This window comes from Elephas maximus, chromosome 19, assembly GCF_024166365.1.
Source record: "Elephas maximus indicus isolate mEleMax1 chromosome 19, mEleMax1 primary haplotype, whole genome shotgun sequence".
NCBI classification, from domain to species: domain Eukaryota; kingdom Metazoa; phylum Chordata; class Mammalia; order Proboscidea; family Elephantidae; genus Elephas; species Elephas maximus.
The window spans coordinates 48750431-48777782 of record NC_064837.1 but is presented as its reverse complement, the minus strand read 5'-3'; the positions used below and the strand labels follow the sequence as shown (position 1 = coordinate 48777782).

At 51.6% G+C, this 27352-nt stretch overlaps 3 protein-coding genes across 5 annotated transcripts; 2 read left to right on the top strand and 1 right to left on the bottom strand.

The window, feature by feature from the left end:
- The first annotated feature begins 5889 nt into the window (after positions 1-5889).
- Positions 5890-14401, top strand: HAP1 (huntingtin associated protein 1). 3 transcript variants are annotated; one of them, XM_049859600.1, is made up of 12 exons: positions 5890-6364; positions 8529-8608; positions 8927-9043; positions 9169-9359; positions 9567-9666; positions 9744-9810; positions 11228-11358; positions 11730-11804; positions 12113-12247; positions 12434-12525; positions 12820-12858; positions 13673-14400. In XM_049859600.1, exons 1-12 carry the CDS (start codon positions 5899-5901, stop codon positions 14130-14132), a joined length of 1953 nt encoding a protein of 650 aa, XP_049715557.1. In that variant the 5' UTR covers positions 5890-5898; the 3' UTR covers positions 14133-14400. The 3 variants fall into 3 exon arrangements, with proteins under 3 accessions (XP_049715557.1, XP_049715560.1, XP_049715559.1); XM_049859603.1 differs by lacking the exon at positions 12113-12247 and having other exon boundaries at positions 13673-14401; XM_049859602.1 differs by lacking the exon at positions 12820-12858.
- A 2-nt stretch (positions 14402-14403) lies between these two features.
- On the top strand, positions 14404-16239 carry LOC126062261 (huntingtin-associated protein 1-like). Its single transcript, XM_049859604.1, has 2 exons — positions 14404-14658; positions 15422-16239. The coding sequence occupies exons 1-2, from the start codon at positions 14478-14480 to the stop codon at positions 15466-15468; spliced, it is 228 nt and encodes a 75-aa protein (XP_049715561.1). The 5' UTR covers positions 14404-14477; the 3' UTR covers positions 15469-16239.
- A 3430-nt stretch (positions 16240-19669) lies between these two features.
- On the bottom strand, positions 19670-20112 carry GAST (gastrin). Its single transcript, XM_049861390.1, has 2 exons — positions 19902-20112; positions 19670-19773 (listed from the first exon to the last, which is right to left on the bottom strand). Exons 1-2 carry the CDS (start codon positions 20110-20112, stop codon positions 19670-19672), a joined length of 315 nt encoding a protein of 104 aa, XP_049717347.1.
- Positions 20113-27352: the final 7240 nt, after the last annotated feature.

Below are 27352 nucleotides of genomic sequence, written 5' to 3'. Positions count from 1 at the left end.
CTGTGGTGGCTTGAGTGTTGTCACGATACTGGTATTTCAACTACTAACAGGGTCACCCATGGTAGACAGGTTTTAGCAGAGCTTCTCAACTGAGACAGACTAGGAGGAAAGGCCTGGTGATTTATTTCTGAAAATTAGCCAGTGAAAAGCCTATGAACCATAACAGAATATTGTTCAGTATAGTGCTGGAAGATGCTCCCCGTAGGCTGGGAGGCATTCAAAATACACAGTAGCCACAGCAATAGACTTGAGCATACCAACGATCATGAAGATGGTGCAGGACGGAGCAACATTTTGTTCTGCTGTACATGGGACCACCATGAGTTGGAGCCAACTCAACAGCTACTAACAGGGGCTTCTGGAAGGGCTTAACTGAGAGGCAGCAGCAATCCTACCTGGAGGGTTAGGCTCTGACCTGGGGTCACTCTTGGAGAGGCAGTGACTACTGACACTGATCATACCCATCACTGAGTGAGCTTTCTTTGTGTCCGGCTCTGCGCTAAGTGATTTCCTCATTACAGCCTTGTAGTTGGAGATATTTTACTTTACGTTTTACTTTTGCGGTAGAGGAAATTCAAGTGATGGCCTATCAACGCTATGAGTCAGAACTGACGTGACGGCAACAGGCAGTGGGCAGTGCCTACTAAGTCTGCTGTTTTTCACAATTATATTAACAGCAGTTTCCATTTGTTGAGCCCTCATTATGTGCTGTTTTTCAGCACAATCTCAGCCCCACAGCCCTGTCAGGTGTGTAAAATGAAGGTAAATTATACAGGACAAGTCCTGGAGACTCAGGTGAGTGTCAGAGCTTGGGTTTGAACCCAGAATGCCTGACTCTAAATCCCAAAACACTTTACTTCCCAGCCCCAAGGTTGGGATCCTGAGTTGAGCCTGCCTGAGGTCGTGGCCCCACTGGTAACCCTGGGCTGGCCTGGAGTGTCCCAGATAAAATCAGTGAGGATGGGTGGTCTGGAAAAGAGCAAATGAGCAGAAGACCTATTAGATGTCCTCAGAGCACAAGAGTACAGCCTTATTCTGGGGGTCCCCAGAGGGGAGAACTGGAAACTAGGAAGTGGGATTGGGCATAGGGGTGAGTATTACAAAGAGGAAGATTTTTGCTCAAAGCAGCAGTCTGAAAGAAGACTTTTCTAGAATGAAGGCTACTAAAAGTATTTAAGCAAGGACTCGAGGGCCAGCTGGTGGGAAGGCTAGGGGAGAGATTCCTCCACTTATTGGGAAAAAGGGCTCCATGGTAGGGCTGATGAAGTCACCCAAGGCCTCCCAGTGGGCCCTTGGGAGCAGGGGTGGCATTGGGACACCTGCGGTAATGTTCCTATGCCTGGAATGGCCGGGAGTGCCTGGAATCACACCTGTTCCTCCAGGAGTGGTTAAGGAGCTAACAGCCCTCAAGGTCCAGCTCACAGCCCTCTCTCCTCCCCACCCCCCAGCGGATTTAACCCTTCCCTCTCCGTGCATGCACACAGCACTATGTAGACCCTGTGCTAGCAGGGCCCTTGCTGGGAGGGCTGTTTGTGTCTGTCTTCTGCACTAATAACAGTTACTGCTGTTGATGGAGCACTTAAAATGGAACTGCACGGTGACCTCATTTGTCCTCAAACCAACCCTGTGAGGTAGGTGCTTTTATGCCCATTTCACACACAGAGAAACTAAGCTCAGCAAGGCAGGGCTGCATGCTGGAGTCAAGCTAGTAAATGACAAGTGGCAGGTTGGGATTTGAACCCAGTCCGTTCTTGGTCTTTCCATTATGTTGTTGTTGTTGTTAGCTGTCATTAATGGTATGAAGCACTGACCGGTCCAGTGCCATCCCAGTGATGGGTTGCAGATTGGGCTCTTGTGATCCACATAGGGTTTTCATTGGCTGATTTTCAGAAGTAGATGGCCAGGCCCTTCTTCCCTACTTAGCCTCTTGTGGGTTGAGGGAGTTGTGTGGGATGGGGATGTGGGTTGGCATTGCCCTCTGGTGGTGTCAGCCAGAGTTGCCTGGTGCCAATGCCGTGACCCGGAGGTGAACTGGAGGCCCACCAGCTCCTCCAGATTTATCCACCTCTTCTCCACCCTACGTCCTTCTTCACCCCAAACTTCTCAGAGGGCCTTAGGGCTGCTTTCTCATAGGACAGTGACAATTCAATTCAGCAAACATATATTCAGCAGGAATTTAATAGGCTCCTACTGTATGCCCAGGTCTGTGCTTGATGCTGGGGCTGCAGAGATGTATGTACAAGACACAGTGAGATGATCCACGAGGCTGCGCTGGAGGCTGGAGCGGAGCCACTCAGAAGAGTCCTGGAGCTGCAGCCTAGATTTATATATACAGTAGCCCCAAACTGGAAACAATCCAGATATCCATCAAGGGGAGAACAGATAAGTAAATTGTGGTATACCCATATAATGGGATCCAAACTAAAAAAACCAAACTCATTGCCACTGAGTCGTTTCTGACTCTTAGTGCCCCTCTAGGACTGGGTAGAACTGCCCCATAAGGTTTCCAAGGCTGTAAACCTTTAGGGAAGCGGACTGCCATATCTTTCTCCAGACAAAGGGCTAGTACTCAGCAACACAAAGGAATAAAATTACTGAATCATGTAAAACATGCATAAATCTCAAAAATACTATACTAAGTAGAAGAAGCCACATACAAAAAAGAAGTATATGCTATGTGATTGCATTTAAATGAAATGCTGGGGAAGCCAGCACAGCTTGTCCAAGGCAAGGTCATGGAAGCTCCACAGACACATCCAAACTCCTTGAAGGATGGAATTACTGGGCTGAGGGCTGTGGGGTCCATGGTCTCAGGGAACAGCTAGCTCAGTTGGCATAACATAGTTTATAAAGAAAATGTTCTAACTTCTACTCTGGTAAGTAGTGTCTGGGGTCTGAAAAGCCTGTGAGCAGCCATCTAAGATACTCTGTTGGTCTCACTCCATTGGGAGCAGGGGAGAATGAAGAGAACCAAAGACACAAAGGACTAATGGACCACAACTACTACAGCCTCCACCAGACTGAGTCCAGTACAACTAGGTGGTGCCTTGCTATCACCACTGACTGCTCTGACAGGGATCACAGTAGAGGGTCCCAGACAGAACTGGAGACAAATGTAGAACAAAATTCTAACTCAAAAAAAAAAACAAACAAAAAACCAAACTTACTGGTCTGACAGAGACTGGAGAAACCCCAAGAGTATGGCCCCTGGAAACACTTTTAACTCAGTACTAAAGTCACTCTTGAGGTTCACCCTTCAGCCAAAGATTAGATAGGCTCATAAAACAAAATGAGACTGAATGGGCACACCAGCCCAAAGGCAAAGATGAGAAGGCTGGAGGGGGCAGGAAAACTGGTAACGGGGAACCTAAGATCAAGAAGGGGAGAGTGTTGACATGTTGTAGGGTTGGCAACCAATGTCATAAAACAATATATATATATATTGTTTAATGAGAAGCTAGTTTGCTCTGTAAACCTTCATCAAAAGTACAATAAAAAAAAATTGGGTGAAGTAGAACAATAGCAGAACGGGAAAAATTATGGGTCAAAGGCCTGGAATGGGAGACTCAGAAGAAATAAAGTGAGCCCTTTCTGGAGCCTGAAGTTGGAGACTGGATTATTGCCAGGACTGTGGAGAGAGACACATACTCAAAACAGCTAGGCTGGCCACCGTCTTTGATCAGGGCAGTGCTGTTTCCAACTCTGCCAGCCAAGAGATTTGGCTGCTATGCAGTGTGCACGCTGCCTTTGTTTTCTAAGATGGAGATTAAGTTTCTAGCAGCAAGATTTCAACCCATAATTTTTCCCATTCCACTTTACCCACATTTAAAAAAATTTGAGTCCCTTCAGGTATCACTTTGTTGTCCATGACTAAACCAGGCAGAACTGGTTCGAAGCCCTGCTTCTGGGTGTGAGAAACTGACTGGAAGGGGGCAAAAAGAAACATTCCGGTTGATGGAAACATTCCGTCTTGATATGCATTTGTTGAAACTGACTGAACAGTTCATTTAACATCTGAGGATTTCACTGCTCGTAAAGTTTACCTCATTTTAAGAGATGGCAAAGATCCTGGTCATACACAAATGTGGGCATGGATGGATGAGGTAACGTGATATGAAATGGCTAAAGATGTGTGCTGAAGTGACTCTAACACAAAATTATATTTACACATCAATGATTGTAGCACATTGCAACAGTCTCCTACAGACCTCCCTGCTTCCACTTTTGCCCCCTTAACTCTAAACTCCAAGAGAACAGGGGTCAGTTTCTCTCATTCCCTGCTCTAACCCAACAGTCTAGCACAGTGCCTGGCATATATAGCAGGCACTCAACACATATTTTTGTCAAATGAATGAATGAAACTACCTAGAAGAAAACATTCTTATGTTTCACCAGCTAGGGAACTGGCAGAAGGGACAGTTGGATCCTCCTTCCTGGGTCATGTCTCTTGTTCCATACTGTGTCATGGACACCTGGCCCCAAAAGCACATTGTCAAGTGCTAGAAGTCCCAGGCACAGGCCATGGGCAACAACCCCTGTTCTGGGTTTAGGCTAGGAGTGGGGGCTGTGTGTAGGGGCACCTGGAATTCCCTAGCTCAGATAGAAGTATGAGAGATAGATTTACTCTCCTCAGGGCAACCACGAAGGGCATGTCACAATAATCTCAGAAGAAAGGCTGAGGCCTCAACTTGGAAAACAGTGGAAGGGCTGAAAAGGAGAGGGCACATCTGAGAAATATTTAGGAGGTAAACTGAGCAGAAGGAGCCCGGTTAACCTCTCGGCTGCTAACTGAAAGTTTGGTGGTTTGAACCCACCCAACAGCTCTGTGGAAGAAAGACCTGGGCATCTGCTTCCATAAAGATTACAACCCAGAAAACCCTATGGGTCAGTTCTACTCTGTCACATGGTGTTACTATGAGCCGGAATTGAATTGAGGGCACCTAACAACAACAACAACAAATTCAGCAGAACTTGGTGAGTGATTAGGAGCTGAGGAGAAGGAAACGAGGGCACCAAGAATGACCCCACGACTTGAAAAGAATCAGGGCCACGGCCCTCTCTTTTCGGCCTGTAGGTTCCTCCCATCCAAAGGCACAGACATAGCCACTGGACTCCTCTGAGGTTCCACAGTTCATTTAGCACCTGCCTGGGCTTCAGGTCCTGTGCTGCGTACCTAGGACACGGTTTCCGCCCTGAGGGGGCGCAGGCCTTGTCCTGGAGACAGACACGGATCACTACAGGGGTCAGGGGAATCTTCACAAGAAGGGGACGTTAAAGCTGGGTCACTCGGAAGAACAGGTGTTTGCCCAGTTGACAAGAGGTGGGAAAAGGGAAGTAGAAGGCAAAGCACGAGGAAAGAATATGACGCGCCAGGCTGGGCAGGGAGTTGAAAGCCGGCCTGGAGATTGGATTTCTCTCTCAGTCAACGGGAAAAGACAAACCACTGCTCTCACAGGTCGCCCCAGACCATATTTAAAGAGTTGCGTTGGCTGGTGGATGGGTGGAAACACATCAGGGAAGGCAACTGAAAACCCCCTTGGTGGGAGTGGATTTCGAGCCCCTACTGGCGACCCGCGCCAGTCGCTGTACCCGAGTCCCAGGGAAGAGGGGGGCTTTGGGCGGAACCATTCTCCAAAGGTGGAGAGGGGGGAGAAATCCTTTTCTCCGACCCCCAAGCCCGTGGAACCAGCTGAAACCCTCGCTCGACTCTTCCTCGTGCCCTTTTTTCCTGATTTCTTCCATCCGTTCTGGCACGGTCACCCCCACCGCTCCACCCCCGTCCCTAGCACCACTGGTTGCTCTTCGGCGTCCCCTCCCAGCGTGTGGTACGGCCCGGCGGCCGCCGCTCCAGACACAGTTTATAAAGTCCCGGCTGCTGCAGCCGACTGCGGACTCAGGATGCGCCCGCACGACCCCGAGCAGGCCTGCGCCGGGGAAGGCCCCGGTTCCGCGGATCCAGACGCAGGTGCCCCTGCACCCCAGCCCGAAGCCAGCCCCGATCCAGAGCCCTCGGCCGAGACCGACCCCGCTCCGGCGCAGGAACCCGGGGCTGGACCCGCAGCCGGAGCAGCCTCCGAGTCCCGACCCAGGTCGAGACCCCCAGCCGGTGCTCGCCCGGCCTCCGAGGCGGGAGCCCCGCGCGCGTCCTCATTCTCGGCCATCCAGGGGGATGTCCAGTCCGTGCCCGGACACTCGGACGCGCCGTGGACCCGCTTCATATTCCAAGGGTCCTTTGGTGCCGGGTCTGCCGGCCTGGGGACTGAGAAGGCGGCGGGCATCTGGAAGACGCCAGCTGCCTATATCGGCCGGCGGCCCGGGGTGTCCGGCCCCCAGCGCGCCGCCTTCGTTCGGGAGCTGGAGGAAGGTAAACGGGGTCCCCGGGACCCTGTAGCGGGTAGGACGAGAGCAGCTCCAGGGAGGAGGGGTCTGGATCGGGGCCAGGCGCCCCGCCTCCTCTGCCACTCAGTCCCACCCCTGCACCCACTCTTGCGATGTCACTGTCTGCGGTGCCTGTCTGGTGGCCCTTTCCCCATCTCCTCCTCCCCCTTCTAGCATCCCTGATGGCGGAGTGTCGCTGAGGTACAGGGCCCCGCCCCCCCCGCCCGCCTGTTGCCGCGGCGCATCTGCGCACTGTTGTTGCCCCCTCCCCAGTCTACCGCAGTGCCAGGAGAGAGGCGGGGGGCTGCGGAGGCGCTGCCGGCGAGCTCTGAGCCTGCGCTGGCCGCTGCGCTCACCAGAGAGGGGGTGGTGGGTGGATAGAGGGGGAGGTTTTGCCACCCTCTTGGCTTCCAGGGTCAAGGGCGGGCTTTTCCCCCAGCCCGGGGGTGGGCGGGGCATAGGGTCTCCTCTTTTCTCTCTTCTTCCACTGGGGTAGGGGGAGGTCTGTGAATTGGGGCCCTTTAGGCTCAGGTCCCCCCTCCTCCAGTGCTATAGAAAAGTCCCTTCCTTCTCTCCTCCCCCCACAAACAGGTGCGGGGTGGGTGACTGCGCAAACCTCACTGTTTTTATGACCCACAAGGCTCCAATGGGCTGGCCAAGGTTGCCCTGGGGCCCGGGGGTGATGAATCAGTCTTCCGGCTGTCTCTTCCCAGCTGCCTCCGTTCTCCTGGGTGCCAGGACCCAGGCGTCCTGAGAGCCCACTTCCACCTGAGCGTGGTGGACTGTGATCCCCTTCCCCAACCCCAGTGGTGTCACTAGGGCGGCGGGGAGGGGGGTGTGGACCAAATGACACTGTCAGCGGGGGTGACACCAAAATGTCTACAGAATTTTTGTGCAGTGTTTCAGCAAAAATTATTATTTTTTATAAAAATATCCCTGTAGTGAAGTCAGCACAACTGGACTAAACCAAAAGCTAAGAAGTTTCCTGAACACAACCAAACACTTCTAGGGACACTGTAGAAGGGGCAGGGGTCTGGGGACCATGGTTCCAGGGGACATCTAGGTCAATTGACATAACAAAATTTATTAAGAAAATGTTCTGCGTTCCACTTTGGTGAGTGGTGTCTGGGGTCTTAAAAGCTGGGGAGCAGCCATCTAAGATGTGTCGATTGGTCCCAATCTACCTGAAGCAAAGAAGAATGAAGAACACCAAAGACACAAGGAATATATTAGTGCAAGAGACAGAAAGGGCCACATAAACCAGAGACTCCATCAGCCTGAGACCATGAGAGCTAGATGGTGCCTGGCTACCACTAATGACCACCCTGACAGGGAACACAACAGAGTCCCTGACTGAGCAGGAGAAAAGTGCCGTGCAGAACTCAAAATTCTAGTAGAAAGACCCGACTTAATGATCTGACTGAAACGGGAGGAACCCCAGAAGACATGGCCCCTGGACTCTCTGTTAACCCAGAATTAAAACTATTCCTGAAACCAACCAATAAAGATTAGACTGGACTATAAGACTTTTTTTTTTTTTTTTATAAGACATAAAATGATACTTGTGGAAAAAAAAACAAATTCGCTGTAGTTAGTTATCACAATGAAAATATTTTTTGTAAAAAAATAAAAATGTTTTTCGTAAGCCCAGCTTACGTGTATCAATACGCCTACAAAGACTAAAACTCTATGCTAATTTACTTTTTGAAACTTCTAATTCTGCTTTGGTTAGAGCTGTAATTATTACCCAATTACAATGATGGCTTCAAATCACGTGGTTTCGTCTGCATGCGCTCAGTGCTGTTGTTTTCCGTTGCTACCAATGTTTTTATAGTTGCTGCTTTTGTCAATTTTCCTGGTGTTTTAGCTAAAATATTGTAGTAATTAGCATGGGGGGGGTGACAGGATGAGTTACTGCCTTGGGTAACCCCAACCCTAGTGACGCCATTGCCCCACCCAGGCCTCTCCAGAAAAAATGATGCTCAGTCTGGGAGTGCTGAGTACTGAGGGGTGAGGGGAGGTTATTGGGAGGCAGGTAGGGAACAGCCTGCTGGCCTTGTTGAGGGAAAACTAGAGATAGGACAGGAAGGAATGGATTATGGTGGGGGGGCACTTGTAGACTTTTCTCACCATCCTGCCTTCTCCTACAGTGCTGTGTTCTGACCGACCCCCACCACTTAAGAAGATCACCCAGGAAGATGTCGAAGTGATGTTAACTTTGCTGGAGGAGGTGTGTGCTGCCTTCCCTTCCCAGGCTAGCCCCTGGCCCTCATTTTGATTCTGTCCTGTGGGGTAGGGGTCCAGGCTGAAAGAGCTCTTAGAGCCAAGCTAGTCTGATCTGTTCTTTTTCTATAAGGGGAAACTGAGTCAGGTTCCACAGTGGGTTAATGGCAGACCCTGATTAGTGTCTGGAGAACTAGGGAATGGAGAGGGTTTCCCCTTGTGGCCTAGCCTCTCTCTGACCCCTGTGCCCCCCAGCTTCTCCCACCTGTCTGGGAGATCCTGGGAACCAGGAAAGTATTCCTCATGGGTGATGGTCCCTCTGCAGAGAGAGCGGGACCTGAGTACAGCGGCTCGCATTGGCCAGTCCCTGGTGAAACAGAACAGTGCTCTGATGGAGGAGAACAGCAAGCTGGAAGCCATGCTGGGCTCAGCCAGGAAGGAGGTAATGGGTGGAGGGTAGGAGGGAGGGGTATGCAGTCTCAGACCTACCTATTGTCCCCTCATGCCAGGACCTGGCCTCCTGCCCTGCCTGCTGCCCAACTCAGGGCTCCTCTCCCCTCCTGCCAGATTTTACACCTCAGACACCAGGTGAGCTTGCGGGATGACCTCCTTCAGCTCTACTCAGACTCTGATGATGAGGAAGAAGAGGAGGAGGAAGAAGAGGAGGACGAAGAAGAGGAGGAGGAGGAAGAGGAAGAGGAGGAAGAGGAGGGAGAGGAAGAGCAGCAGTGTGATTATTCCCATGACACCCCCAAGCCGTGAGTGTCCTGCATTTGCACCTGGATGGTCCCTTCTCTGAGCCTATTTTCCCATTTGTAAATAGGCATACAGCCAGTGTGCCTGCCAGCAGTGTTGCTGGGATGAATTGGACTGCCACACTTAGCATAGGTGGGGAATCCCTCGGTGGGTTGGGAACTGGGTACCCCTACTCCGTGCACGCTGACTCCCGTCACTCCCTCCCCTAGGATTCCTCTGAAGGAGTCGCAGCACCACTGCCCACAGCTGGAAGCCTTGCAGCAGAAGCTGAGGCTGTTGGAGGAGGAGAATAATCAGCTGAGAGAGGAGGTGAGGATGGGGGAGGGGGGCCCCCCATGGGTGGAGAAGGTTGACACCCATACCCCTTCCTTTCTCCCTGCCTCCAGGCCACCCAGCTCGACAACCTGGAGGAGGAGGAGCAGATGCTTATTCTGGAATGTGTGGAGCAGTTTTGTACGTGATGTTATAACCTGGGGGAGGGACTGTTCCCTAGGTGTGGAGGGAAGGACTCAGAAGTTGGAATCTGGAGACCTAAGTTCAAGTCCTAGCTCTGGCTCTTTCTATCTGTGCGAGCTTAGGCAACTTCCTTGACCTCTCTGAACCTCACTCGCTTCATCTTTAAAATGGGCACTCATTATCTTGGGTCTGGGCTCTGCTGACCTCTCCAGGGGTTACAAGAATCAAGCAAAGCAACAGCTGAATAACTGCTTTGTGCAAATTGTAAAATGCTAAACAGAAGCTCTGGTGTTCTCTGATAGCCCCTACTGCTATTTGGGGTGAGGGGAGGGAGGAGGCTGAAAGTGAGGAAAGAATGAAGCCAAGAGCTGCCAGAGACCTGGCTCCCTGAGGCAGTGGGACAGGGGGCAGTTCAGAATCATGCATTAGGCAGTGGTCGGGCACGGCTCTGTCCTAGCCACTGTGAGTGAGGGAGGTGCAACATTTGTCCCTGGGAAGCTCAGGTCTAACTGGGAGCTGCAGACCTAAGGTGGCAGCGGCTAAACTCATGCTGTTCCCTCACCCCAGCCTGATCTTCCTTCCCTGGGTTCCTCAGTTCCCTGAATAACCCCGCTAGCCCTCAGGCCTGGAATAGGAGCCAGCCCTCACATTCTGCTGCTTCTACCTCTTAGGAATTGCTCAAGTCTCTTGCTCCCCACTTCCACTGCCTTTGGCCTAGACTACCTCAACAACTGCAGTAGCCTCTTAACTGGCCCCCCTACCTGCACTCCTGCCCTTCCAGGCCCTTCTGTACACAGCTTGAATGAGTAACCTAATCTGACCGTGTCACTCGTCTGCCTAAAACTCTTCAAAATAGATTCTCATTGGCCAAAGGGTCCATCTCAGTCTCTCTACCATTGCCTTTGTGCTCTGGGACCTGCCACTCCTGCTATGTCTTGTGATGATTGCTTCTGGGCCTTTCCACACTCCACCTGGGCTGGTATCCTCCCTTCTTTGTCTGGCCGAGCCCCACTTTCCCTGTGGAGGTCTTAGCTTAGTGGTCACTTCCTCTAGAAAGCCTTCCCAGACCTTACAAGGCTAGGCTGGGTGCCGCAGCTACATGCCCTATACACCTTTCCTACTTGCGCCTTCTTAGCCCATGCTATGCGTTATTGTGATTTCTTCTTCCCAGCTGTCTCTGCACTAGACTTGAGCCCAGTGCAGGTAGGACCAGGTCTCACTGACTGCTCATCCCAGTACCCAGCCCAGTGTCAGCCAATAAACATATATGGAAAGAAGACCTGACTGAGGAATGCTAAGCCCTGTGGAACCCTCTGGAACTCCTCAGGAGCTGAGGGTGGGGATGAATAGAGGAGTTTGGGAGGACCAGGCCAGGGGAGTGAGGACTGACCTTCCCTGCCCTGCTCCTCCTCAGCGGAGGCCAGCCAGCAGATGGCTGAGCTGTCGGAGGTGCTGGCGCTCAGAATGGAGAACCATGACCGGCAGCAGAGGGAGGTCAGCCAGCTGCGGGCCCAGGTTGTGAAGCTGCAGCAGCGCTGCCAGTCGGTGAGTGGAGGTGTGGGGGGGCTCCCCTCCTCCTGTCCTGCCCCCACGAGACCCAAGCCCCCTTCTCATGGATCCCTCAACTCCCAGCTCATTCAAGCCCAATGCCACTCTCCATGTCAGAGTTAGAGTTGCAGAGCCCCTCATCCTGCCCCCTCATTACACCAAGGAGGGGACCAAGGCCCAGAGAAGGTCACAAGGTCTGCCAGGAACCAGGCTGCAGGACTTCCCCACCTTATTTCATCTCCTGTATGACTTCTTATTAAGGGGCTGCCAAAGACTCCCTAATGTACTGGGAAGACTTTCTGGAAGCTGAGGGTGCACGGGAATGGGGGAAACTCGGGTGGGGGTTTACTGGTCTTGGGTCCTTCCAGTATGGGGCCGAGACTGAGGAGTTGCAACAGCAGCTGGCATCAGAGAAGGAAATCCAGATGCAGCTCCAGGAAGAGGTGAGGCCCTCCTTGGCACCTGCCCCAGCCGTTGTGAGGCCCTGGCACAGAGTGGGGACCCGAGGCCCTGGCCAGCTGCCTGGCTCTCATGAGAGGACAGCACCTGGCAGGCAGGGATGGGGTCTTGTCCTTTTCCACACCCTCAGTGTCTGGCATAGGGTCTGGCAGGTGGCAGGGCAACCTGCGTGTCACTCTTTTGGTCTGGAGTCCAGGCTTCTTCCCTCTTCCCTCCCCCGAAGGGACAGGGTGGGAGAGGTGTGCTGGGCTGGTGCACCTGGGTCCCGACAGAGCCTGTGGGCGGGTCCCAGCTGCAGGACCTGCGGGAGAAGTACATGGAGTGTGGGGGCATGCTGATTGAGGCCCAGGAGGAGGTGAAGACCCTCCGCCAGCAAGCGCAGGTGTCCACTGGCTCTGTCGTCCACTCCACGTACACCATGCCTCTGGTGAGGACCCTCCCTGGCTGCCCATCTTCTCCCAGACACCCTTCAGGGATCAGGCATCCTCACCTCTGGGTGCTCTGTATGTCTCACCCCTGCTGGCTAGTTTCTACCCTTAGCCCTGTTCTGTGCCTGGATGAGTGGTGGGGTTCTATAGGGTCCTCTGGTAATTGTCCCCATTCTCCACTGTAGGACGCACTCCCTGGATTCCAGGAGGCCCTGGCTGAGGAGCTCAGAACATCTATAAGGAGGATTGTATCGGACCCCTTGTTTTTTATGGAAAGGTGCGTTGCTGACACACCCAGACCCTGCCTGACCCCCCACCCGCACCCCAGGAGGAGCTGCTGTTCCCATGGCAGGGCTCACCCTCACCCTCTAACCTTCTTTTACCCATAGTACCACTCCTCTTGGTTCCTTACACTCATTCACTGACCAGCCTCTTCCACTCACCGCCCTTTCCTCTGTCCACATGGTCTGGGTCCTTTCCCTCTGAGATTTTTGCATGGCTGGGCCCCAGGGACTTGGCGGTTTCAGCTTCCTCTGCCTCTGCACAGTGAAAGCCCTTTTCCCTATTGAAGGAATTATGAAAGAATGGCGAGGAAGACTTCAAACCTGGGGTAAGCTCACCAGGAGATCCTCCATCACCTGCCCTCAATTTCCAGCAGCCAGACGACCCCCTGCAGCTGTTTCTGTGACCCTACACCTGTGGAGAAGGCCCTGCTCCTTGGGCTGCAGGGCATGACAGTTGTTCTGGGAAGGAGCTGCCCCCTTTTCCCTCAAATCTTGCCCCATAGGTGGCCATCTGATTTAAAGCTGTTCCGAGTGGGGACCAAAGCCTTCCCTTCAGCTGACCAGAGGCTGAGAGGCGAATGAGCGTTGGTCTAGAAGCTGGGAACACCTGGGATAGAGTCCCACCTTGGTCCCTTTACTGGCTGTGTATCCTTGGGCAAGTCCCTTGACCTGTCTGAGCCTTATTGAAAGGGACTTGTTCCTATGGCAGCTAGCTGTGGGGTGGGATGTGAAGGTTAAATCATGAAGGAGGGAGGCTGACGAGGTATTATCCCTACTGGTCTCTTCCATGCAGCAGGGTGGAGGTGCTAGGGGAAAGCGGGGCCCATGTACTGTTGGGGGCCAATCTTCCTCCCTCCTCCAGGAGCAAGTGCTGGGTATTTGAAGCCATGAAGCCGGTACCCAGCTCCCCTCTACCCTGGCTGAGACAGAACTGGGGATTAGCCATTAGGGTTTGTGTGTAGACTGGCGGGGACAGGAGAGCTCACAGAGGGGCTGGAGTAGGGGTGGGCTGGTGGTTGGACTTCCGTCCTCAGCTCCTTTTGTGGGAGACATCCTAGGGGTGTGGAAGAGGGTGGCTGGGGGCTCCAGCTGGGGTTGGCTTGTGGTGCTATGGAAAGACTTTCCTGTCTCTCTGTCCAGATACGAGCAATGCTACCGCGAGGAACGACAGCAGCAGCAGCAGAGGTTCGAGGCTGCGGAGGGCCAGACGCCTGCAGAGGATTTTGTGCCGGCGGAAGATTTTGTGCATGGAGAGGAACCAGTGCCTGAGGAGGAGCTGAGGGCCACGGAGGAGGTGGTGCCAGCCGAGGAGGGGGTGGTGGACGAGGAGGAGCTGGAGGCGGAGGAGGCTGAGGCCTGGGAGGAGGTGGAGCCGGAGCTGGATGAGGCAACGCGGTCGAACGTGGTCTCCTCGGCCGTGGAGGCCAGCGGCTTGGGCCCTTCACACCTGGACATGAAGTATGTCCTCCAGCAGCTGGCCAGCTGGCAGGACGCCCATTGCAGGCGGCAGCTGAGGCAGAAGATGCTCCAGAAAGGTGAGTGCTCCCGTGGGGGCCTCCCTCCGGCCAGCCAGTCAAGCTGCAGACCATCAAGCCGATGAAAGGTGAGGGTAGGTGAGCCCCCCAAGTGCTCACTTACCCCAGCCTGGCCCCACCCAGTATGCTGATTTGCATGGACTTTGCACATCATTTGTATAGGCCCCTCAGGGCCCCCTCAGCAGAAACTGTGGCCTCAATGCTCATTTACATGGAATTTGCGTAGAAGTCCAGCTCTCCACCCCCTTTTCTCCTGGGGGCTGGGCTGGGGGTCAGGGCTGGGACTGCAGCCCCCCACTGCGCCTCAGCTTCCTGTCTCTGCCCACCCCTTTCCCCCACCCCCATCCCGCTTCCCCCATCCCCAAGGCTCCCCAACCCTGCAGCAGTGGCAGCAGCAGGCCAAAACAAACATGGGGGGCGGGATCGTGGAGCAGCGGCCCGGGGTGCCCACCCAGGACTTTCGGAGGCTGGAGGAGGACAGGGCCAACAACCCTCCCAGGGCATGGGAGGAAGAGGGGCCTTCTGGGGCCACCCAGGCCATTGGGACGAAGGCCTCCGCCAGCAAGGGCCACAGTTGGATCAGTCCCCTGGGTGAGTCTGAAGGTGGGCTAGGGTCTCCTGCAGGGTCGTGGGGGGCGGGGTCAGGGTCACCTCTGCCAGCTAGAAAACCCCAAATGTTGGTGAGCCATACCTAATGAGTGCCGGCCGTGTGCTGGGTTGAGTGAGAACTGCCTTTAAGGAGCTCACAGTGATCTCATTGAGGACTTACTGACTCTTACATGGGTCAGACTCTGAGCTAAGGATCTCACCCTTTACATTAATTACCTCCTTTAATCCTACACCCCTGTAAGTAGATGGATATTATTATCCCTGTTCATTAGGTGAGGAAACTGAGGTTCAGAGAGATGTAGGCACTTGTTCAAGGTCACCCAGCTAGGAGTGGACCTGAGTCTGTTCTCTTCGCTGCTTCTCCATAGGGCCTGCCCCGGCCCGGGCCTCCCCTCTGATCCTGTTCTAGTGCCTGTTTGCCCTACTGTCCTGCTGGGTCAGCTCTCAAGTTCATAGCTTATTGGAAGCCTCCACCATGGCCTTCACCTCTGGCCTGCCCACACTGTGATGACTAGGTAGAATAGCACTGGTCTCATGATCTCACAGGGCCGCTGTGGAAGGTTGTACAGGTCGTAAACTGAACGATGACCTCTATGGCCAGGCATTGGGCAGCCTGCGTAACCATCAGTGGTAACTCTCTGTCTCCTTCCGATACAGCTGACCAGGCCCCAGCCTCTGCCTGCTGCCCAGGCCAGGCCTGTGGTCCTCAGGCCCCCAGTTCACAGCTACCCCCCTTCTCTTCCAGGCTTTGCTGTTTCCCAGCAGCCTGCAGAGGCCCCACAGACAGCATGAGACCCCTCCTTCCGCTGCCTGGCCAAGCCCCACCTGCCCCAGACCCTCCTTCCCATTTTCCTAAACGGGACCCCCTATCTGTCCCCAGCCCTCCCTCTGTCCTGATGAACCTAGGCCAGAGCTTGAGGGCCCAAGCCTCGACCCTCTTCTGGGACAGGCTGAAGGAACCTCGGCCCTCGTTCTGCAGCTCGTGCAAAAGCTGTGGCTGCTGGGCCTGGATCACGTGGTGGCCCAGGGGGCGGAAGAAGCCTAGAGGGAGGCCCACTAGCTACCAGACCCAGCTCTGAGCTGGGTGTGACCAAGATGTGGGGAGACTCAGGCCCCAGAGTAGGAGGTTGTTCTGAGTGCCCCAATAGCATACCCTTCATGCCTTTACTTCCAAATCAAAGGTGGCTCGCAAGTCCTCGTCGACTTTTAGGGACCTGACCTCACTTTCCCCATTCTCTATCCTTTCTTCTCAGCACCTAGTTACTCTCTTAACCAGAAGTATCTCTATGTGTGGGTGAGGAGTCCCTCTGCCCAGCAGTGTGCCCCTCCCACCTCACTGCCTGTGACCTGTGTCCGGGTTCCCCACCCGAGGCCTAGTCACTCCCCTGCCTCAGTTTCTCACTCCGGATGTTCTCCTTTTTCCTGCCCCTTACTCGTAAACAACTGGGGTCTGGGCTCAGGACCCTCCATCAGTACCTGCCCTGCTTGCCACAGTGCTTTTCAGTCTCCTGTTGCTTGTCAGCCCGTGTACGTGCTGGTGCAGGAAATAAAGGAGCTATTTGCTACCTGGCCCGGTCTCCATCCGTCCTTCTCAAGGAGCATGTGTGTGTGTGTGTGTGTGTGTGTGTGGTGCGTGTGCTCATGTGCGCTTTGGTGGGACAACGTTATGGAGAGAGAACAGGCTCTGATATTGAATGCCATGCCAAAAGCTTTGTATTCAATTGAATAAAACAACCCTGACCAATCGCTAGAAAAGGACATCATGTTTGGTAAAGCAGGGGGTCAGTGAAAATGAGGGAAACCCTAATGAGATGGATCGACACAATAGCTGTAACAATGGGCTCCAACAGACCAACGATCATGAAGTTGGGACAAGACCAGTCAACGTTTCATTCTGTTATACATAACGTCGCCCTGAGTTGGAGCTGACGGAATGGCAACTGACAACAAGAGTGGGCTGGTGGATGATGTGGTAAACGTTTGTCAGATGAGGCTCAGGCAGTTTAAGTGACTCTCCCAAGATCTAACAGCTGGTTACGGAGCTGGGATTTGAACCCAGGTGTTCAGGTAGGTCTCCTCTAATCTTTCTGCTCCAGGAAGCCTGAGCCAATGACCTGGCTGCTCAAAGCAGGAGTGAGAGTTCCCTACCATCTTAGGTTGAGGTTCCCCAGGAGCAGACCTGGAGTAGGGTTTGAGAATAAGTAGTTTATATGGAAGGTGATCCTAGGAAGTACTCTTAGTGGGAGTGGGGAAGTGAGAGCAGAAGGAAGCTAATGAAAAGGAGTTTTAGGTAACGGGGGCTCAATTCTACTGGGGAATGCTGGGAGAAAGCGTAGACCTTTGCAACTCAAAGTGTGGTCTCTGGACCGGTGTCAATTGACATCTTGAGGAGTTTACAGGAACTGAAGAATCTCAGGCCCCACCCTGACCTATAGAGTCAGAATCTGCATTTTAACAATGTTCCCAGATAATTCACATACATGTTAAAGTTTCAGATGCACCAGTATAGAACTCATCTCAGTTATTCTACCCAGGGGATGAGGAAAGTCTGGCATTTATGTTCCAACTCCTGAAAGTTGTTCCTGGGGTCATTAGCTCATTGGCGCTTCTGGCTTGCCCCATGCATTGACTGAGGAGAAGAAGCCCTCAGGTAGAGAGTAACTGGTGCTTGTAGCAGGGCTCTGTTGACACGTAATGGCATGGTGAGTACCAAGGGGATATGGGTAGGGCACCGACGGTGTCTGCTGCAGTCCACCCCTTGCTCTCCTCAGGTGCACTCAAGCTCCATGAAAAATTCACTCTGGCTTGGCACTGCTTCTTTAAGGTGGAGGCTGGTAGTAATATCTTAAAAAAAAATGACCTGTAACTGGAGGGTGAATGATGTAAGCTGTGATCCTCACTGCTGGTATTGGCCCTGAAGTATAAATGATACTTATCATCTCCTTCCTTTAATCAGTTTTAGGTTCCTCTCATCCTTGGCCAGCACTTCAGCTGGTCCAGGTTGCTTTGCTGGTGAAGTAGCCAAGACTTTTATTCTTGAAAGGGCTGAACCCTTAGTTACCATGCCCTTGTCAGGCCACGGTTGCTGCAATTGCCCATTTATGATTACCACCAGCCAGGAAGCACCAAGGATTCCTTGAAGTCACCCCAGTGAATCACCTAAGTTCTAGATGCACTCCTTCCTGCCCACATTAGGAGGCTGTGATCCTAGCTCCTCATGCTAATCAAGGTCAATAACCTCTGATAGTAATCAGTCTTTCCTTGCCTGCTGGTCTACTGGCATGAAGAGCCAAAATGACCAGGCAGCAGCTGTAAGTTTAGGTTTAGGAAAATCTTTACATATTCCCTGGTGGAAACATTCCTGTCACTCCCCGCTCCAGATCCAGGACCTTTAGTCCAGCAGAGCCTAAAATTGTGGGGACAGGAAGCACAAATTCCTGAAGTGGGCCCCTGGGAGTGATTGTGAGAGGGGGCATTTCTACTTCCACCCCTTGGTTCCTGGCCCCATGTGTTATGGCTAGCAGGGACACAGCACCATAAGGTCTTAGGATGAGTTCCTTTAGAAGTTAATTCTGCGACAAGGATTTGAATGAAGTACAAGTAATTTATTTGGGTGGTGATCCCAAGAAACACCAATAGGGGAATGAAGAAGTAACACAGGGAAGGGAAGGAAGCCAGTAAAGGATGCGTCATTGAGCAAGTTACTGCTGCAGGTAACTGGAGCTTAACCCTGATGGGGAACTCTGAGAGACGATGTAGAACACACCTTAGAGTTAGTTATCCCTCCTGAGGGGTGAGGGAGCTGGTGTATTAATCCTCCAACTCTCACCTGTCATTGACTCAGGACTGCTTCTGGAAACATGAATTCCCCAGCATTTCCAACCTGCCTTGCACTTGGGCTGAGAGAAAGCCCTCCAGTGGATAGTAGCATGCGTCTGTGGTAGGTTACGGTCAACACCCCCAAGAACAATGAGGCAATATGGGGGCATCGACAAGTGCCTACTCTAGCCACTCTCCGGACTATCTAACAAATATGTACTGGTACCTCCTCTGTGCCAGGCACTGTTCTTGGCACTGGGGGTACAGCAGTGAAGAAGGTGTATGTGGCCCGCACTCTCTCAGAGCTTCCCATCTAGTGCGGGAGGCAATCAGCTGGCAACCATAACTACAGAAAATGTGCTCTAAAGAAAATATTAGGCTGTGATAGAGAATAACGAAGTCTGTGTGTGAAGGGTAAGGAGTAGAAAGGGTGGGCCTCTCAGAAGGAGGCATTTAAACCAAGACCTCAAGGATAAAAGGGAGTTGGCCATGTATTGTGCCTGGGGAAGAGCATTCCAGGTACAGGCAACAGCAAGGACAAAGGTTCTGAGCAGGAAAGAACGTGGTATGTGTGTGAGCGCGTGTGAAACAGGAAGAGAAAGAGAGAGGGGAGTGGCACAGATGGTAGGGGCGAGGGCGGAGAGGACAACAGAGCTAGCTCTTTATGGCTTTGGCAGGGAGTTTGTATTTTATCCTAAGTGCAATCGAAAACACTGGAAGGTTTAAACGGATTTATCCTTCGAAAGGCTTGCTCTGGCTGTGATCCCACCACCTGCACCTGTAGATTCTTATTCTGTGTTAGTTTTGGGGAACACAGAGAGGAATTTGCCATGGTCTCTCCCTTGTGGTGCAGTGGTTAAGAGCTATGACTGCTAACCAAAAGGTTGGCAGTTCGAATCCACCAGGTGCTCCTTGGAAACCCTATGAGTCAGTTCTACTCTGTCCTTTAGGGTCACTATGAGTTGGAATCAACTGCATGGCAACGGGTTTGGTTTTGGTTTTCTCCCCTAGGGGGTGCTCAGCTCTCCTCCCTGTCTCAACCCTCCCCCTTACCAAGTCCCCCTCGTCTGCTCCGCTGAACTTGAGACCAATGATCTTTGGAAGCGATTTTATTTATTTTTTTCTGTGGGATGGCTGGGCTGGGGTAGTAGGGGGCTGGGATCTGAGACTGGTTCTAGGGATGTTCGTCCCCTTCCTCGGCACTGCGGCGGCCAAAGTCCATCCATCCATATGCTTCTTCTTCTTCCTCCATCCATGGCCCCTTCTTCTTGGACAGATCTGAGGAATGGGACAAGGAGAAGGGTCAGAGGTGGGCCTGGGGTAAGCGGGAGAGGAGGTGAGGGTGGTGGAAGGGCACCTAGCCTCTGGGGGCCAGGTAAACAGGGATGGCTGTCAGCAGCTCCTACCTGCCACAAGGTGTGAGGGGCCCTGGGACCCCAGCTGCCTTTTGTGATGAGAGGCTGGGCCCAGCTGGTCTGGCCAGTGCGGCTCCAGGCCCTGGCTCGCCATGGGACCCGCGAATTCATCCTGCATCTGGGATGGGGGCTTCCTATAAGCTTCGGAAAAGGAGGCCAGAGCCAGCGCAAAGATCAGCATGTAAACACACAGGCGCTGCATCTTGTCTGCAAAGGGGAGAGAGCTGAGTTTAAAGGTGGGGCTATCCCCAGGTAGGCCCAGGGGCAGGGGGCTGGACTGAATGGACTCCAGGTTCCTCCTGTTGACAGGTCTGCTTCTGTGTGGAGTTGTGGACTACTGGGCCATTTTCCTCCAGTTCCTGCCAGCTCCACCCTAGAGCCCAAGCCTTGTACCTCTCCTCATCGCCTCCCCAATTATACCGACTGCGTCTCTCGGAGGAATTAAAAACCTAGAGCAATGGTTTCCTAACAGTTCTGTAGAATCTGAGGCCGTGTCTGTGGCTCTGTAAATGTTTGAGTCTTGTAATTTAAAGTAGACCTTTAAGTAGTAATACCAAAGAAACATAGACGCTTAACTGCCTTATGGACCAAACAACAACACCTTGGAGACCACAGCATAGTCACTGTGTGGCTGGGTCAACACAATTTTTGTGAAGGTCCTCCTGCAACTTTTTTTTACTTAAGAGAAATATCCTGTGATGGCAATTAAACAGTTAAAAAAAAAACTGTGACCATTTGCAATTATTTATCAGGATGAATAGAGTTCGGGGAAGCCATAATTCAGAAACAAACTGTTGCTCCAATGAATATAAAATTCAAATACTCATCTGTTCTCTGGATTCAACATTTCTGTGCATTTTACCTTCGTTATTCTGATTGGTTTTATCGTAAATTCAAGTTGAGTCGATTCTGACTTATGGCGACCCCATGTGTTTCAGAGTAGGACAGCACTCCATAGGGTTTTCAATGGCAGTGATCTTTCCAGAAGTAGACCGTTAGGCCTTTCTTCTGAGGCACCTCCCAAGGAATTCTTTTTTTTTTAATTTGTATTGCATTTTTATTTATAATGAGCTCAGAAAGGAAGTTTTTTTACAATTGATTTTCTCCGAGCACCCCTCTCAGTTATCATGAAACAACCACGGCACAATTATTATTTCTTTATAGAATAGAAACAGAGGACTCAAAGTTTAACGGCTGTTAGGAAGGCAATGGGAAAATAATGGGAAAAGTCAACACTAAAAATCACATGTCTACCAGTTCAGTAGATTAGCCTCTGCTGAATGCCTCTGAACATGTCCCACTGTACCAGCACAGAGTGAAGAGACCCTTGATGTCCTGGGTTTCCTCACTTCCTGTTATAGATTGAATTGTGTCCCTCCAAAATTTATGTTGAAGTCCTAACTCTTGGTAATTTTAAATATGACCTTAGGTCGAAATAGGGTCTTTGAAGATGATATCAGTTAACCTGAGGTCATATCAGAGTAGAGCGGTCCTAATGCCACCTGACTAGTGTCTTATAAAACAGGAGAAGGAACACAGAGACAAGGAGACAGGGCAGAGGCGTCTAAAAGCCAAGGAATGCCTGAGGCTACTAGAAGCTGAGAGAGACAAGAAAGGATGCTACCCTAGGGCCTTTGGAGAGAACTTGACCCTGCCAATACCCTAAATTTGGACTCCTAGCCTCAGGGACTGTGAGACAATAAATTTCTATTGTTTAAAGCCACCTACTTTGTGGCATTTTATTGTGTCAGCCTTAGGAAACACCTCAAAGTAGCGTCCGTTTGTTATTATGAACCCTTGTATGTACCTCAAATTTTTAATGTAATCGGCTTTACGAGTGTCTTAGTTATCTAGCGCAGCTATAACAGCTACCAGAAGTGGATGGCTTTAACAAATAGAAATTCATTCTCTCACAGTCTAGGAGACTACAAGTCTGAATTCAGGGCCCCAGCTCCAGGGGCAGGCTTCCTTTCTCTGTCGGCTTTGGAGGAAAGTCCTTATCATTAATCTTCCCTTGGGTCTAGGAGTTTCTCAGCACAGGGACCCTGGTCCAAAGGATATGTCCTTTCTTCTCCTGGCTCTTCTTTCTTGGTGGTGTGAGGTCCCTATCTCTCTGCTTGCCTCACTCTCCTTTTATCTCTTGTAAAATAAAAGGCAGGAGCCCTGTTGGGCACAGTGGTTAAGAGCTGCTAACCAGTTGGATTCAAGCTGCTGACCTTTTAGTAAGCTCCTACCTTTTATCTTGCAAGCGATGCAGTCCACACTGCAGGGAAACTCCCTTTACATCAGATCAGAGCTGTGACTTGAATAAGGGTGTTGCTTCCTACCCTAATCCACTTTAACATAACCTAATCTTACCTCAGAGCCCTGGTGGTGCAGTGGTTAAGAGCTCAGCTGATAACCAAAAGGTCAGTAGTTCGAATCCACCAGCGCCGTTCCTTAGAAACCCCATGGGACAATTCTACTATAGGGTCATTATGAGTCAGAATTGAAATGCGTTTGGGTTTTGGGTAATCTTCCCTCATTAATTACAGGCAGAGATAGAACTTACAACACACAGGAAAATCACATCAGATCACAAAATGAAAGACAACCACACAATACTGGGAATCATGGCCTAGCCAAGTTGACACATATTTTTGGGGGACACAATTCAATCCATGACAACAGGGGTTGGTTTGTAAATATGAATTGTATTTAAGTCGGAGCGATGTTTGTAACTCGGGGACTGCCCGTACATGTTATTCAGTGACATTGGTCACATTTTTCACAATGTGTCAGCATTTTCATTATTTCCATTCCGGTTGTTCTGTTTCCATTAATCTAGCTTCTTTGTCCCCCCTTACTTTCTCATCCTCGGTCTGTGGTAAATGTTGACTCTTGGGTCTCATTTAAACGATTGTTTAGAGGAGTATAGTATTCATGGATGGTATTTATTTTATGAGCTACTCATACCTGGTAGATGGGGAATTCTTATTATAAGTAAATGATATAAATTTTACCTTGTAAGAATATATTTGCGTTAATAAAGACTGCCTTTTTCTGTGTTTTATAACGGTCAGAGGAAATCTCTGTTAGATTTCCTTTGGAAGAAAGAGAGTTCTTCTGCTAAAGAAGCAAAGTTTGCAAATTAAGGATCTAGCTGTGCTGTCTGCTATGGTAGCCAATGGCCACATGTGGCTCTTTAACTTTAATTAAAATGAAGAATTCCTTTTCTCAGTTGTACTAGCCACATCTCAAGTGCACTTGTGGCTTGGAAAAAAAAAAAAAGTTTCTGTCAAGTCGATTCCGGCTCATAGCAACCCTTTAGGACAGAGTAGAACTGCCCCATAGGGTTTCCAAGGAGCAGCTGTTGGACTCAAACTGCCGACCATTTGGTTAGCAGCCGTAGCTCTTAACCACTACGGCACCAGGGCTCCACACATGTGGCTGGTGGCTACCATATTGAATGGCACAGATATGGAACATTTCCATCATCAAGGAAAATTCTTTTCAAGAATTGAGTTGGGATCCAGGAGCTGTGGGGCCCAGTCCCAGCTTTGCCCCTAATTTATATGACTCTGGGGTCAGTTTCCTCACCTGAGAGATGGGGAGACTAGCCCTTATCCTCTTCACTTCCCAGGGCTAGGGTGAGTGGAGTGAGAGGGTCAGGGCAGGGCTCTGGACGGAAAAGCAGGACAAGTTGGAGGGCTGATTCCCACAGGTTGGGAGGTTCTAGGGCTGAGACGCAGGCCCTAGTTTTGCCCAGGGCTAAGGGAAGTGTCCCCATCTTGGAGTCACAGAGGCATGAGCCCTAGACTATTGCCAGTGGCCTGGTACCTTGATGGGGTAAGAGAGGTCCTGCCAACCGTCTTCCCACCTTGTCCCTCCCAGGGTTTTCTTACCTGCAGAGCTGGGGTGGTGGGTGGTGCAGTGGCTGGGCCTGGAGCGCTCAGTGATCTGTTCCTCTAGGTGCCCCAGCCCAGCCTTATAAAGCCCTTGAGGCGCTCCTCCCCAGGAGGCCAGACTCCCCCCATGTGGGAGGAATCTGGTTGGGGCATAGGTATAACCCATCACCCCTGCCCCGCCCTGTCATTTAGTGTCCATCAGTCAGTCTTGGAGCATGTGGAGGAAGGGAAGGGGTATTGACCTTCATGGTGAAGGACAGGAGTTGGGGTGGAGGGCAGGCAGGAGACAAGCTCCCTGGGGCCAGGGACAGTGCCCCCTTCAGGTCTTCAGGGTCAGAGGTCTGGATACTGTCCCTCAACCTCTGTCCCATGGGGGCGGGGGGGGTGAGGTGGATGGACCAGGTGACCTTAGATTCCGAAGATGCAGATTTTACCAAACATTGATGTTTGAAGAGCAGGGAGTGTGTGAATGTGTGGTAATGTATTGATCCCATGTCCACTCTGCAAACAGGACGTGCTGTGGTTATCAGGAGCAGTGGGCCATGGGCTGATGGCCTATCAGCTCACATCCTGGTTGCCTCTTAACCCCCTTCACCTTTCTCTTACTTTGAAAAATCCTCTGTGTCTGCCTTCTCCTTATGCCCCTTGAGCTGGGGTGGAATGGGTAGCAGCTCCCCCATCATCTCCCTAGGTCTGTTCCTTACCCCCCACCTCCTGCAAGCCCCCCACCCCAGAGCCAATTCCTTCGGCGTCTTGCATCTCAAGTCTCCTCATTTTGCTTTCAAAAGGAGCTAGTCATCTGCATTCACAACTTTCCAATACAAAAATGCGTCTTAAAATGGTTAGCAAACTAAAGATTTTACCAAAGACGTTCAGAAAGCAAAATGGTACGCTTGTTGATTTGTGTGATAACTTGCTGCTGCAGCCTGGTTTGGAGGGATAGAGCTAGCTCTTGGCTGTTTTTGATTTTTCCACAGTTGATACTAGAAATTTTGCTCGCGTTCATGCATCATTAGTGCCTCTCCTTGTCTGGGGGTGTTTGGATGCACTTTGGAGGCTGGATAAGGGGCAGTGGTACCCACACTCACAGGTGATAAAGGAAGCAGGCTGTGAGGTGTCCATAGCAACCAGCAATGAATGTTCTGGTGAATAACCACTCTAATCCAGAGCAGGACTTCGTGACTCAGCAGATGGAATAAATGAAAACGACAAAAACAGTGTAGGCATTGGCGACAGTTAATTGAATCACCGGATCTCAGAGATGGAAGGGACTTTGAGGGGGCCTGGGGGCAGGCGTGGGGTGGGGAGCAGCTCAGCACACACTCTAGGGGAATAAAGACGTTGGTGTTGCTGTGATAATGAGAAATGACAAACCTCCAGCAGGGCCCTGGCTGTACTGGGCCGCAAGACTCCACGTCTGCCAGTGGAGGGGTTACAGTCCCTGAGCTGCTCTTCCCCAGGCAGGTGGCATGGGAGTGGGGGTGGGAGGTAGGAGAGTGGGAGGTGGCATGGCGGTGGGGTGGGAGGTGGGGGAGTGGGGGGTGGCACGGCCATTTCCCCAAGCAGAAGCGTGGACTTCCATTCAGCAGGCAATGGTGGAGGCCTGTTCTGCGCAGACACTGGCAGGTGTTCTGTGCAGAGATGAGAGGGGCAGTTCTTGCCCCAAGGAGCTCATGGTCGTAGATCATGTTCCCCTTGCAGGTGAACATTGTCTGATGGGCAAGGGAAGGGTTTCCCTGGCCCTGATCCTTTCCAGCTGTTGCGCTTTGGGTAAACGTCTCCTCCTCTCTGAGCTGTTCTCTCCTCTAAGAAATGAAGAAAACAACTTGGAGGGTCTTGTGGAGGTGATGCACATAAAGCACCCTGGGTTTAGTTTTTTTGTTGAGCACCCTCTCTCTCCCTTAGTCCCTGTGGGCCTTAGTGAAATGGTCGTCACTCATTGCTATATCACAGGGCTGTGCACACACACAAGGCATAAAGGGGGGGACTTCCTGAAAAAACATTATTCTGTGAATCCGAGGTTCTCCCTTCCATAGGCTGTGACTCAGAGGAACACCTGCCCTGAGTTGCCAATGAAAGAGGTCCCAGGATGAAGCCTATGGAGGTAGGGGAGGCCAGCACCCATAGGTCTGCAGGGGGCTTTGGAAGTAGAGGGGCCAGGATTTGAATCCGGGCTCCACCACTGATTGGCTGAGTGACCAGAAAATCCAGTTTCTGGGCCTAACAAACTGAAAACCGGATCCCAGAGCCTGGGTCCAGTCTTGTCCCCTCCCTGCGTACCCTGCCGCTGTCACTGTAACAGTACTGTGTGCCCAATACTGCTGAGCCCTTTACATGTGTGAATGCAGTTGTTCTTCCCCATGATCCTAGGACAGCAGTGCTAGTATGGCCCCATTCTACAGATGATGAAATTGAGACTCAGGGCTTAAACCTCAGGTCTCTGACCTCCAGCTCTGGGATCTTTCTCCTCCAGAGGGGTGTGGTAGGCAGTGTAATAGTGCGCAAAGAAAGATGTCCACACCCCAATCCCTGGAACCTGTGAATATGTGACATCACATAGCAAATGGGACTTTGCAGATGGAATTAAGGTTACAAACTTTTAAAATTGAAGATCCCTGGGTGGTGCAATGGTTTGCGCTGGACTGCTACCATGGAAGAAAGACCTGGTGGTCTACATCTGTTAAGACTAACCAAAAACCAAACCCATTACCCCTGAGTCGATTCTGACTCATAGTGATCCTATAGGACAGAATAGAACTGCCCCAGAGGGTTTCCAGGGCTGTAAATTTTTACAGAAACAGACTGCCGCATCTTTCTCCCATGGAGTGGCTGGTGGGTTCAAACTACTGACTTTTGGTTGGCAGCCAAATCCTTAGCCACCGCACCACCAGGGCTCCCTCTGTTAAGATTACAGCCAAGAAAATCCTTTGGAACAGTTCTACCCTGTAACACATGGGGTCGCCATGACTTGGAATCGACTCAATGGTAACTAACAGAACAACAGCCTGGGTTATCCAGGTGGGCCCAATCTAATCACATGAGCTGTTAAAAGCAGAGAACTTTCTCTGGCTAGAGGCAGAGGAGGTGTGGCTGAAGAAGTTGAAGTATGAGAGCTCAATGCTGTGCTGCTAGTTTGAGACGCGGAGACAACGCGATGAGGAATGCAGGTGGCCTTAGAGGCTGAGAGAGATCCCCAGTGACAGTCGGCAAGAAAATGGGGACCGCAGCCCTACAGCCTTAAGGAACTGAGTTCAGCCAACAACTTGGATGAGCCTGGAAATGGGTTCTTCCCCAGAGCCTCGAGAAAGGAACACAGCTCTGCTGACACCTTGATTTTTGCCTCTGAGACTAAGCAGAGGACCCAGGTGAGCCATGCTGTACCAGGACTTCTGACTTGCACTACTGTGAGAAAATAAGTTTTCGGTACTTCAAGCTGCTCAGTTTGTGGTAATTTGTTAGGGCAACCCAAGACGACTAAGACAAGGGGCCACAGCCTTACGAAGACTTCCGTGAGTAAGAACTGGCCTTGTGTGAGTGCCTGGGCCTTTTCTCCTC

What these genes read in the sequence shown, in the direction of transcription:
- HAP1 (XM_049859600.1), top strand. Translation starts at nt 5,899, where the DNA reads ATGCGCCCGCACGACCCCGAGCAGGCCTGCGCCGGGGAAGGCCCCGGT. An exon ending in CGTTCGGGAGCTGGAGGAAG is followed by an intron (nt 6,365 to 8,528) that starts GTAAACGGGGTC and finishes CTTCTCCTACAG; the next exon opens with TGCTGTGTTCTGACCGACCC. An exon ending in AGGAAGACTTCAAACCTGGG is followed by an intron (nt 12,859 to 13,672) that starts GTAAGCTCACCA and finishes CTCTCTGTCCAG; the next exon opens with ATACGAGCAATGCTACCGCG.
- LOC126062261 (XM_049859604.1), top strand. Translation starts at nt 14,478, where the DNA reads ATGGGGGGCGGGATCGTGGAGCAGCGGCCCGGGGTGCCCACCCAGGAC. An exon ending in CAGTTGGATCAGTCCCCTGG is followed by an intron (nt 14,659 to 15,421) that starts GTGAGTCTGAAG and finishes CTTCTCTTCCAG; the next exon opens with GCTTTGCTGTTTCCCAGCAG.
- GAST (XM_049861390.1), bottom strand. Translation starts at nt 20,112, where the DNA reads ATGCAGCGCCTGTGTGTTTACATGCTGATCTTTGCGCTGGCTCTGGCC. An exon ending in CCCCTCACACCTTGTGGCAG is followed by an intron (nt 19,774 to 19,901) that starts GTAGGAGCTGCT and finishes CCCATTCCTCAG; the next exon opens with ATCTGTCCAAGAAGAAGGGG.